General features: G+C 46.1%; 2 protein-coding genes across 2 annotated transcripts in view; both read left to right on the forward strand.

The window, feature by feature from the left end:
• Window positions 1-8,381, forward strand: part of LOC108797991 (gastrula zinc finger protein XlCGF57.1-like) — a 23,480-nt gene extending 15,099 nt beyond the window's left edge. The window contains exon 3 of the mRNA XM_018569684.1: window positions 7,333-8,381. Within this exon, the coding sequence (XP_018425186.1) occupies window positions 7,333-8,381 (1,049 nt within the window). The remainder of the gene's footprint in view (window positions 1-7,332) is intronic.
• Window positions 8,382-10,866: 2,485 nt separating this feature from the next.
• LOC108797992 (zinc finger protein 585B-like) overlaps window positions 10,867-12,485 on the forward strand; it is an 11,614-nt gene continuing 9,995 nt past the window's right edge. The window contains exons 1-2 of the mRNA XM_018569685.1: window positions 10,867-10,880; window positions 11,367-11,484. Of these exons, the coding sequence (XP_018425187.1) occupies window positions 10,867-10,880; window positions 11,367-11,484 (132 nt within the window). The remainder of the gene's footprint in view (window positions 10,881-11,366; window positions 11,485-12,485) is intronic.

Below are 12,485 nucleotides of genomic sequence, written 5' to 3' on the forward strand. Positions count from 1 at the left end.
ATCCCCCACCCCACTCTGCCAATCCCTACACTGGCTTCCAATAGCCCAAAGGATAGAATTCAAAATATTAACAACCACTTACAAAGCCGTCCACAACTCAGCCCCCGGCTATATCTCAAACCTGATCTCAAAGTATCACCCTAACCGTCCCCTCCGCTCTTCACAAGACCTCCTGCTTTCCAGCTCCCTCGTCAACTCCTCCCATACTCGCCTCCAGGACCTCTCTAGAGTCTCTTTCATCCTCTGGAACTCTCTATACCAACCTATCCATCTATCTCCCACTCTGACTGCCTTTAGGCGATCCCTTAAGACTCATCTCTTCAGGGAAACCGATCCCACCTCAACCTAACCACTGAACCATCACGTTCTGAAACAATTCATCCCCACACAGCCCCCTCCTCATGTATTACTTCCCCCTCCCTTTTAGATTGTAAGCCCTCAGGGGCAGGGCCCTCCTTACCATCTTGTCTTGAATTGTATTGTGACTGTAATGTCTTCCTTATATTGTAAAGCGCTGCGCAGACTGTTGGCGCCATATAAATCCCGTATAATAATAATAACTCCCCACATGAATGGAGTGGCTTGGTCTGTTAGTATTTCCTTGGGAAAACCGTTCCTCTAAAAGAGGTGGAACAGCTCCCGGGCAATCACTTTGGGTGAAATTATATTCAAGGGAATCACTTTAGAGAATCAAGCGGCATCATTGATGATTACCAATATGTAGGAGTGACCTAAAGCCCACCTTACCATTGGACCTATTATAGCCATCTGTTCAAAGGAACCTCAATAATGGTTAGGGGTACCAAAGGGCTTCACCGGAGCAGTTAGCTGGCAGGTGGGACAAGAAGTACAGCATCTCCTTACCTCAGTCGTTAGTCCTGGTCAGTAAAATCGATTAGTGATACGCAAATCTTTTTTCTCTGTTCCGAGGTGTCCCACTAAAATGTCACTATGGGCCAGGTCAAGAAACTTACTCCTGTAGGATCGAGGCACCGACAACTGTTTGACGTCTTGCCACACCTTGACGACTCAATAAAATAGGTCACTATTCACTCCTAGATAAGGCCACTGCTCGTACGCACCCGGGGAACCCCATTTACCACCACAACCTGTTCTCTTGCCTGAGACAAAGTGGGGTCCTGCATCTGGGCCACACCAAAAGCTCCCTGAGAGACACCCAAATCCGGCAGAGTAGAGGCAGTTTCCTCTTTATCTTCCCCAAGCATTACCTGTAATGGGCAAGTCTCTACCCAGAGGTCCACTTGGCCCAGACCTGGCACATCATCATCCAAAGCATCAACATCAGTAGCTTCTGGTGGCAGTTCAGGAAGGTTCCTGTAAGATTAGGGACGGAAGTATCTCTTACCCCAAAAAATCTGTAGGCTGTCCAAGTATCTCTTACATGCTCCCATAGATCAAAAAGTAATGGGCAGTCCCGTCCCACTATAATGTCATGTACTAGATTTTTTTACAATCCCCACCTCTTGTGTAGCAGAGCCACAGGCAGTGGAAGTTGGCCCTGGGACTAGTGTGTATTCCATGGTTTCACCATGGATACATACAACCCATGGAGTCTTACTCACCGGGCCTATTTTCCCTATCACCCGGGTGTGCCCAGGTGTGACCATGTTCAGTCCAGCAAGGCCTCCACAGGAAGGCGATTCACCCAAACATCAGACTCAAACTGCCCTTCAGCAAGATGAAGGTGGGTAGTACCAGCCTTCTGGTCACGGAAGGATAATCTCCGAATGGTCCCACCTTCCTTGGGCTCCTCCCGAAGCAGACACTGTGCCGGGTGTGGACCCAGGAGCAACACCACCAGCACTGTATATCTCCCAACCTCCGGACAGGGGCAGACTTCTGGGGAGATGAGGAAGATGACTCTTGGACGCTGGTTCCAGGGCTTATTGGAACATTTCAGAGGAGTTGTGGTTGGCTTTGCTGCCTATGGCGAAATGGGTCCCAGGTGATTGGCCGGCTCCAGTAGATCCTCTACGACCATGTATCTTTCCACCATCTCCACATGTTGATCTGGGAGTTGGGGCTCCATGACTCAACTCTGAAGGTCACCTGGTAGGGACCCCAGGTATTGGCCCAATCCACCATTGGGGTCCTCTGTCTGAAGTAATGTCTTGACCAGCTGTACCAGATCATGCGTTTGGGACCTGGGAGGCTGGTCTGGATGAAACCTCAAATGGTGTACTCTTTGCGCCCGAATGGCCATCGTCACCCCCAGGTGGGGCATGGATTCCTGCCTTCAGTTGTTTGTAGCTTTTAGCACCACCGGGTGGCAGATCAAAGAAAGCTTTTGAGGAGAAAAGGAGCGTTGGGGCCAGCCCACTGGTCTTGGGGACACCCATCTGTTACCACTGTCCTCTCAGACGTAGTAAGTAAAGCCTCTACATACTCACTTGGGGTCAGCTTTTGCAGGTAGTGGCTGGCCCTCATGGTTACCTTGTTGCTAGGGGCAGCACCTAAGGGTCATGGACGGCCAAGGCCAAGGGGAACCAAGGCTGACACTTGTAGTCCGATCCAATAAAAGAAGTACTGGAGCTCAAAACGTTAATTCTGGTTCTGATAGAAAGGTGCCTGAACACACAGAGCATCGCAGGTTGTTGTGTATGGGGCTGTGTAGCTGCAGACCGGTCTGGGTGCCCATGGAGGTTCTACAAAGCCTCAGAGGTCCAAGACCCAGAAGAGGACTTATTGAGATTCTGAGAAAACACCGTCCACCATATCATCAGCCCGGGCCTCACCATACACTGGGTTCCTCAGCGTGAATCCCAACCAGGACACCATCTCCATGGAGTATTCATGTTCTCCCCCCCCATTGCTTGTGTGGTTTCCTCTCACACTCCAAAGACACGCTGGTCGGATAATTGACTCCTAAGCTATCCGTAGTATGTGTGTTTATGTATGTGAGATGGGACATTAGATTGTAAGCTCCTTGGGCGGGCGGGCGGGGAGTGATGTCCACGTACAGTGTGTCAGGAGCCGTATGAATGTCTGTAATCACTAATAGCGAAACATATACGATAGACCGCAGTATTTATATTCAACACACGGCGGTGATCTCACATGGATCGCACAGACAGGAAGTGATGTATGATACAGACAGGAAGTGATGTAGAAGTATAAAACAGGAAATTCCGGGTGAGAGGTGATTCAGGAGAAAAAAGAGAGGAGACATTGCTGGAACTGGCAGCAGAGGAGGTAAGAAGATATTATTTTATATTTACACCCGGTAACCCCCCCCCCCCCCATCAAGTTTTATTTGGTCCCCCCATATTCACTATGATGCCTTTCACCTCCATCCGATGCTGCAGCACATATATAGACGATAGATACATCCTAAATATAGAGCCATTTATCCAACTGTCCATCCTGAGGCGCCATTTATAGACCGGATACATCCTAGATATAGAGCCATTTATCCAACTGTCCATCCTGAGGCGCCATTTATAGACCGGATACATCCTAGATATAGAGCCATTTATCCAACTGTCCATCCTGAGGCGCCATTTATAGACCGGATACATCCTAGATATAGAGCCATTTATCCAACTGTCCATCCTGAGGCGCCATTTATAGACCGGATACATCCTAGATATAGAGCCATTTATCCAACTGTCCATCCTGAGGCGCCATTTATAGACCGGATACATCCTAGATATAGAGCCATTTATCCAACTGTCCATCCTGAGGCGCCATTTATAGACCGGATACATCCTAGATATAGAGCCATTTATCCAACTGTCCATCCTGAGGCGCCATTTATAGACCGGATACATCCTAGATATAGAGCCATTTATCCAACTGTCCATCCTGAGGCGCCATTTATAGACCGGATACATCCTAGATATAGAGCCATTTATCCAACTGTCCATCCTGAGGCGCCATTTATAGACCGGATACATCCTAGATATAGAGCCATTTATCCAACTGTCCATCCTGAGGCGCCATTTATAGACCGGATACATCCTAGATATAGAGCCATTTATCCAACTGTCCATCCTGAGGCGCCATTTATAGACCGGATACATCCTAGATATAGAGCCATTTATCCAACTGTCCATCCTGAGGCGCCATTTATAGACCGGATACATCCTAGATATAGAGCCATTTATCCAACTGTCCATCCTGAGGCGCCATTTATAGACCGGATACATCCTAGATATAGAGCCATTTATCCAACTGTCCATCCTGAGGCGCCATTTATAGACCGGATACATCCTAGATATAGAGCCATTTATCCAACTGTCCATCCTGAGGCGCCATTTATAGACCGGATACATCCTAGATATAGAGCCATTTATCCAACTGTCCATCCTGAGGCGCCATTTATAGACCGGATACATCCTAGATATAGAGCCATTTATCCAACTGTCCATCCTGAGGCGCCATTTATAGACCGGATACATCCTAGATATAGAGCCATTTATCCAACTGTCCATCCTGAGGCGCCATTTATAGACCGGATACATCCTAGATATAGAGCCATTTATCCAACTGTCCATCCTGAGGCGCCATTTATAGACCGGATACATCCTAGATATAGAGCCATTTATCCAACTGTCCATTCATGACCCACCAGTTGAGAACCAAGGTTCTAGTAGATACATTGCGAGTAAATAGAAAATAATTTATTCAGAGCAAAAACGTTTTTTTTTAAAGAATTCTACAATCTTGAGCTCTTTCTGAGCATTATTCTATGATGGTGACAGTGTCTCTAAGTTTTTTTCTGGTGGTTTTTATTTATTTTAAGCACTGCAGTGAAATCAGAGTCTTCTATGGATCACATGATCACATCAACGAGGATGGACAAGGACCCGAGTGATATGACTGAGAAGATATTGGCCCTCACCTTGGAGATTATTTACCTGCTGACCGGAGAGGTGAGGAACACTCTGGGGAGGTCACATGACATCACTTTTATCTCTTAACAAAATACAGACCTGACCAAAAATGTGAGGAGGATTCTGGGATGTCACATGACATTACTTTTGCTCTTTCAAAACAGAGTTTTCCTCCGGTGAAGTCTGGTGACCGTTTAACCATCACAGTGCCTTCACCTCACTCCATGAAACCCGAGAGGAACAAGGCCAAGAAGGTTCTAGAAGTCATCAAGAAGATGATGGAGCTGATGACGGGAGAGGTGAGCGGTGCCGGGGATTCTGGGACATGATCCAGGAACAGACGAGGGATGTGTCTGGGTGGTGACTGTATCATTGTGTGTGTCAGGTTCCTATAAGGTGTCAGGATGTCTCTGTGGAAGAGGATTTAGAAGGACACCGGGATCTCTACAAGGACGTGGTGATGGAGAATGAGCCGCCCCTCACATCACCGGGTAAGAGGAGAGAGCAGTACGGAGGCTCCGCCTACATCCCCCATCATCTCATACACACATAGAAACAATGTATTCAGTCAGTGTGTGTGTTTCCTACAGATGGATCCAGTAAGAGGAACCCACCAGAGAGATGTCCCCGTCCTCTGTATTCCCGGGATCCCACACAGGAAGATCTCACCGTCCCTCATGAGGTTAAGTAAAAAAACAATAATAGCCGATACTTCCATCTTGACCTCTTCATTAGCTATGTAGTTACATCTGATCTCATTGTCCTCCATGTACAGAGTGATTGTGATGATGATGATGATGAAGAAGAGATAAAAGAGGAGGAGGATGAAGTTGGTGAGATGGAGGAGTTTTCAGATGGGCACAAAGACATGATGGAACCATTCCATGGCACAAACACACCAGAGAGATGTCCCCGTCCTCTGTATTTCCGGGATTCCACACAGGAAGATCTCACCGTACCCCACCATGATCAGGTAGGTGGGACTCGGTGTATAGAAAGAGAAGTGACTCTAAACTATACAAGAGGTACCCAGGTCACGGTCAGGTATTTACGTTGATAGCATATATAAAGCACATTTAATTAATAGCAGAGCTGCGTTCCTTTGTGTCTTTTCTATCTCCCCGGAGTTCAGCTTTATGAGATGTTTTCTATTATTTTAGGGTGAAGAACCAATTATCATAAAAGTTGAGATTAAAGAGGAAGAAGTGGAGACGTATGTGGGGGGTGACCGGCCGTCCACGGAGGAGGTCGGGATGATGATGAAAAGTGATCAGGATGACATTTCTCTACCGAGCAACACAAGTAAGTAACAGACACTATGGAGGGAACAGGTCACAGTTCTATGTCACTTCTGAGTAGAAGGTGTGACGTTTAAGGGATCATGTTGGAGAATTATCAGATCTTCACATCATCAGATAAGATGAGACTGAATTATAAATGGTGGACCATCAAAGTTGGGAAGAAGATTCACCAGAAGAAGTCATCTCCCCTATTGTAGGATGAAGGGGTCGTCATCTCCTGATTAGTGTTAGGATGGTTGGGGGTCATTTACAGCAAATAAACTCTCATCAAATGTTCTACATACACATGTTGGGTCCATTGTCATGGAGGAATGATGGTTCTGAGATCTTCATCAATCTCATTCCTTCAACATTCTTCAATACAATGAACTTCTCATCCTCAAAAGAGTGAAAGACACATAATAAGTGAGATTGGATATAAGACATGTCCATCGAGTTCAACCAAAACAAACATCTTAAACCGGATGATCCTGAGGAAGGCAAAATTCTCTATAAACCTTGGACTGAGAAATCAAGGTTCATTGGGGGATGTCCATGTGCAATGCACCTTCCACAGCACACATTGTTCTTGGGCTTTGCACACCCAGCCTAGCCCTAAGGGCTTTAGCAAGAGGCAACCACCATCCTCCAATTCATCCAGTGAATGTATGGTGAAATTATATTCTCAACAAATGAGGAGAAGATACTGCACACCATATGAAGGTCCATCTCCATTCCTCAATATAACGTCATGTGACCAACAAATGAGGAGGAGATACTGTACACCATATGAAGGTCCATCTCCATTCCCCAATATAACATCATGTGACCAACAAATGAGGGGGAGATACTGTACACCATATGAAGGTCCATCTCCATCCCCCCATAGCGGTCATGAATGAACAGTACAATGGTCTCCAGGGGGTCAGAGGTGTTTTGGGGGTTTTGTCTCCTTTATCTGGTTGGTTTTCATATTTTGGGGTTACAATTGGACCCAATTCCATGCCAGAGCTCTGTGATGACTTCTAGACCAACATACATGACTCTGATTACTGACGTGTGTAATGATTTCTCTCCAGCAGATGGATGTGATGTCAGGAATACCTCGGAGAGACATCTCCATTTTATAACTCACACTGCAAGAGATCCATCTAATCCCAAGGAATCTTCCTCAGCCCATGAAGGAGATCACAGAGGTGAGAATCCATTCTCATGTTCAGAGTGCGGGAAATCCTTCGCTGACAAAAGAAAACTTCTTAGACACCAGAAAATTCACACTGGTGAACGTCCCTATTCATGTTCAGTGTGTGGGAAATGTTTCACTGATAATGGAGCACTGTCTAAACACAAGAGAATTCACACTGGTGAGCGTCCTTATTCTTGTTCAGTGTGTGGGAAAAGTTTCACTCAGGGAGGACACCTTCTTCAACACCAGAGAATTCACACGGGTGAGCGTCCTTTTTCATGTTCCGTATGTGGGAAATCTTTCACTGAAAACAAAAACCTTGTTAAACACCAGAGAAGTCACACAGGTGAGCGGCCATTTTGCTGTTCAGACTGCGGGAAATGTTTTGCAAGTAAATCCAATCTTCGTGTACACCTGAGAAGTCACACTGGGGAGCGTCCCTATTCATGTTCAGAGTGTGGGAAAAGTTTTGCTGTTAAAACATTTCTTTTGTCACACCAGAGAATTCATACAGGTGAGCGTCCTTTTTCATGTTCCGTGTGTGGGAAATCTTTCATTGAAAAAGGAGCATTGATTAAACATCAGACTATACACACAGGCGATGGTCCTTTCCCTTGTTCAGAGTGTGGGAAATGTTTTTCTGCAAAAGGAAACCTTCTCAAACATCAGAGAATTCACACAGGTGAGCGACCTTTTTGCTGTTCAGAGTGTGGGAAATGTTTTGCACAGAAATCCACTCTCGTTGTACACCAGAGAAGTCACACTGGTGTGCGTCCTTTTTCATGTTCAGAGTGCGGGAAATCTTTCACTCATAAAGCAATACTTGTTAAACACCAGAGAATACACACAGGTGAGCGTCCTTATTCATGTTCACAGTGTGGAAAAACTTTCATTCAGAAAGGAAACCTTGCTGCACACCAGAGAACTCACACAGGTGAGCGGCCTTTTTGCTGTTCAGCGTGCGGGAAATGTTTTGCACAAAAAAACGCTCTTCTTGTACACCACAGGAGTCACGCAGGTGAAGTCCTTGTACCAAGTGCAGCAAATGTTTTATTGTGAAAGGAAATCTCCTTAAACCCCAAGTCACACAAGTGAGCGGCCCCCTGGTCAGAGTGTGGGAAAAGTTTCACGGAAAAAGGCCAAAAGCAAGACATCTTGCAAACAAATAACACAGAGCATCCGTAATTATGTTAAGAGTGTGGGAAAAGTTTTACTCACAAAGGAAGCCCTGCTGCACGCCAGATAATTCACACAGGTGATGCTCCTTTCAGGTTGATTTTTTGGTTTAATTAATTTTTTTGTTATTATTGATTCATATCCACACGATTACACCGATTTCATAAAACGTATAAACATCTGTTTGTTATTTCAAAGCATAAATAAAACACATTCTAAATTACAAATGTCTCTAACCTTTCTTTCAATAACAAACATTACCCGTTCCATCTCTTTCCCCTTCCTCATTCATTCTGATCTATTTAATCTTTGTGCACTATTCCGTGTTACGAGTCTATAATTCATAAAGTCCAAATATTATTGTGGGTCCTATTCTACCCTTCCCCCTCCCTCTATTAGTGGTGTATTACCTTTTATCTTTACTTAGTTTTTTTTCTCCAAAAAAAATGACACACCCCTTATACTAAACCGACTATTTACTCTAAAATGTGTTTACCTATACCCACCTTAAAGGAGAACTATGAGGGGGGGGGAGGGGCTTTTCACTCACCTCATAGTTACAAATGTTGATGTTTTCCCATCTCTGTAAGCTATTAGTTGAAAGGGAACCCCCCCCCCAATCTGTATTCAATGGATCTTTCCTGTAACTTCTCTAGTAGGGGCCGCAATGCTCTTCTGAGCATCAGGGTTCGTCTTGAAAGGTCCGGGAAAACTGTCACGCTATATCCATCGCAGGTTATTGATTTCCTGGATCTCATTGCTATGAATATGGCTTCTTTTTCTGTGAAGTCGTGTATACGGCAAATCACGTCCCTAGGTCTTATACATTCTTTTCTGACAAACCCGGGAACTCTGTATACAGTAGGCATGCGCACTGCCCAAAAAAGTCGTTTCGTTTCGTTTTAAATTCGGATTTGTGTTATTTCGTTTTTCGGGATTCGTGTGTGAAAGTCGATTCGGATTCGGATTCGGACGAAATTCGTTAGCGGTAGTTCGTTCGAACGTTCGTTTCGTTTCTTATTCGTTTCGTTCATTCTTTTGCAGCCATTTGAGGGGGAAATGTTTTTCTCCTCTGGTGTCACTTTGCTCCAACGAATAAGAAACGAACACGAAACGAACGTCCGAACGAACTATCGCTAACGAATTTCAGAAACGGAAATTCGGATTCGTTTGCATTCGTTATATTCGGAATTCGGATACATCCGAATTTCCGAAATTTCGTCCGGATTTCGATTGGGAACGAAACGAATCGCACATGTCTAGTATACAGTAGACATGTGCACTGCCAAAAAATTTGTTTAGTTTCGTTTTGTTTTAAATTCGGATTTGTGTTATTTTGTTTTTCAGGATTCGGGTGTGAAAATCAATTCGGATTCGGAATCGGACGAAATTCGGTAGCGTTAGTACGAACGTTCGTTTCGTTTTCTGTTCTTATTCGTTTCGTTCGTAGCAAAAGTGACATTTGAGGGGAAAAAAATATTTTTCTCCTTCTCTAATGTCACTTTGCTCCAACGAACGAAACGAATAAGAACAGAAAACGAAACGAACGTTCGTACTAACGCTACCGAATTTCGGAAATGGAAAGTCGGATTCGTTTGCATTCGTTATGTCTGTAATTCGGAATTCGGATACGTCCGAATGTCCGAAAATTCGTCCGGATTTCGATTGGGAACGAAACGAATCGCGCATGTCTAGTATACAGTATCAATCGCCAATTCGGAGTCAGGTGCTTTCCCTAGTATATCGTTCAGTATGGCTTTAACTGTGGAGAATAGGACATGGGGCTGTATTGACTCTGGTATACCCCGGATCCTTATAGTGTCGCATTTGCTCCTGTTTTCAATATCGTCTATTTTATATGTCACTTCTTGGATCATATTTGTCGGTTTGTTAATGATCTTCTGATGCATATCGATCCTGGATCAACCTATTTCCATATCCTCCTCCAGTTCATTTACCCGGGTTCCTAGTTTTGTCATGTCAATTTTTAGTGTCCGCATCTCTTCCTTATACCGAGTTTCCCCCTGAAAATAAGACGGTGTCTTATATTTTTTTTTCCACGAAAAAAGACGCTAGGTCTTATTTTCGGGGGATGTCTTATGTGTACCTGGCTGCAGCTGTCCGATCTGCGCTCATGCGTGCGGGTGGCTGTGCGGGAAGGAGCTGCGGCCGCTCTCAGCACTATTGCCGTTAAGGGAGCAAGACAGGTGGGCGTGCGGGGAGGGGTGCCTGGCGGGCGGGATTGAGGGAGCTGCGGCCGCTCTCAGCACTATTGCCGTCAAGGGAGCCAGACAGGTGGGCGTGCGGGGAGGCGTGTCTGGCGGGGGGCGGGAGGGAGCTGCGGCCGCTCTCTGCTCCAATGCCGTCCATGGAGCCAGAAAGGTGGGCGTGCTGTCGGGCGGGGGGGAGGGAGCTGCGGCCGTGACATGTAAAAAGTAATTATACGGTGCAGCTACCCCGGAAGTATGATCTAGCGCTATCTTCAGGGATGTCTGTAATATAAGACCGACCCCCCGAACTAGGTCTTATTTTCGGGGTAGGTCTTATATTACAGAAATCCCTGAAGATAGCGCTAGGTCTTACTTTCGGGGGAAACACGGTATGTGTTTTCCAATCTGGTAATGTACCCCTCCATGTCCTCCTTTGTTTGGAAGCATTCGTAGGTATACCCCTATATCCCGCTGTTCCGTCCCATCCTGCTCCAACAATTCAGCGGTTTTTAGGCTAAGGAGGGCTGGAAGGGAGTCCGTGGCCTGCAAACTGCAGAGGGGTCATATAAAGAAGAGCGGGAGCTAAGGATCCATGGACCAGTAGTCAGCGCCTATGATCGGCTTGTAGCCGGCTTAATATCTCCGTTTTTCGGTTTAGCAGAGTGGAGCGCGGGCGCATCTGCGGTCAGGCTTCTCCCATAGCGTTACGTTGCGGCGAGTCTCGTGTACGGGTGTCGCACCGGAACTACGTCATCGGCGCATCACTCGGAGCGAGAGTTGGCGACTTCTGCGCGCTTCAGCATGCGCTGACCCCGCTCTGTCATGTGACGTGGCCGACCGCATCCTGGCTGAGTTGCTGTTGTTCCCGGTTGCTTCCACTTTGTTATAATCCCAGTAACAGGCGACCGCGGCGGAATATTTAGTAGCCGGGAAATGTCAGGGAACACCTGAATCCAATGATTTGGAGGGGGAGGGGCCCAATACTTTTGGCAATATAGTGTGTATATATATATACTCTGGGCTTCTTCGTTTAAATCCCAACTAGGACACCATCTGCATGGAGTTTGCAAGTTGTCCCCGTGCTCATCCAGATTCCTCCCACACTCCAAACACATTCTGGTCAGATAATTGACTCCTGCGTTCTCCGTAGTATGTTTATGTATGTAAGATGAGACATTAGAGTGTCAGCTCCTTGGGGGAGGGGACTGATGTGAATGTACGATGTGTAAGGAGCCGTATGAATGTCTGTAATCAATAATAGTGAAACGTACGATAGACCGCAGTATTTATATTCAACACACGGCGGCGTTCTGGCTTTGAACGCACAAACAGGAAGTGATGTAAAGTAGGAAAAGGAAGTGATGTAGGAGTATAAACAGGAAGTTCTGGCAAGAGATGAGGTGGGAGGAAGTAGAGAGGAGAGATTGCTGGAACTGGGAGCAGAGGAGGTAAGAAGATATTATTTTATATTTACACCCAGTAACCCCCCCCCCCACAGCCAGCGATTAGTGTTGGAGTTTGTGATTCCGGGACAGACGAGGGGTGTGTCTGGGTGGTGACTGTATCATTGTGTGTGTCAGGTTCCTATAAGGTGTCAGGATGTCTCTGTCTATTTCTCCATGGAGGAGTGGGAGTATCTAGAAGGACACCGGGATCTCTACAAGGACGTGGTGATGGAGAATGCCCCGCCCCTCACATCACCGGGTAAGAGGAGAGAGCAGTACGGAGGCTCCGCCTACATCCCCCATCATCTGATACACATGTAGCGCTCACCCAT

The sequence above is a fragment of the Nanorana parkeri genome, unplaced genomic scaffold, assembly GCF_000935625.1.
Source record: "Nanorana parkeri isolate BGI_ZX_2015 unplaced genomic scaffold, ASM93562v1 scaffold1380, whole genome shotgun sequence".
NCBI lineage: Eukaryota > Metazoa > Chordata > Amphibia > Anura > Dicroglossidae > Nanorana > Nanorana parkeri.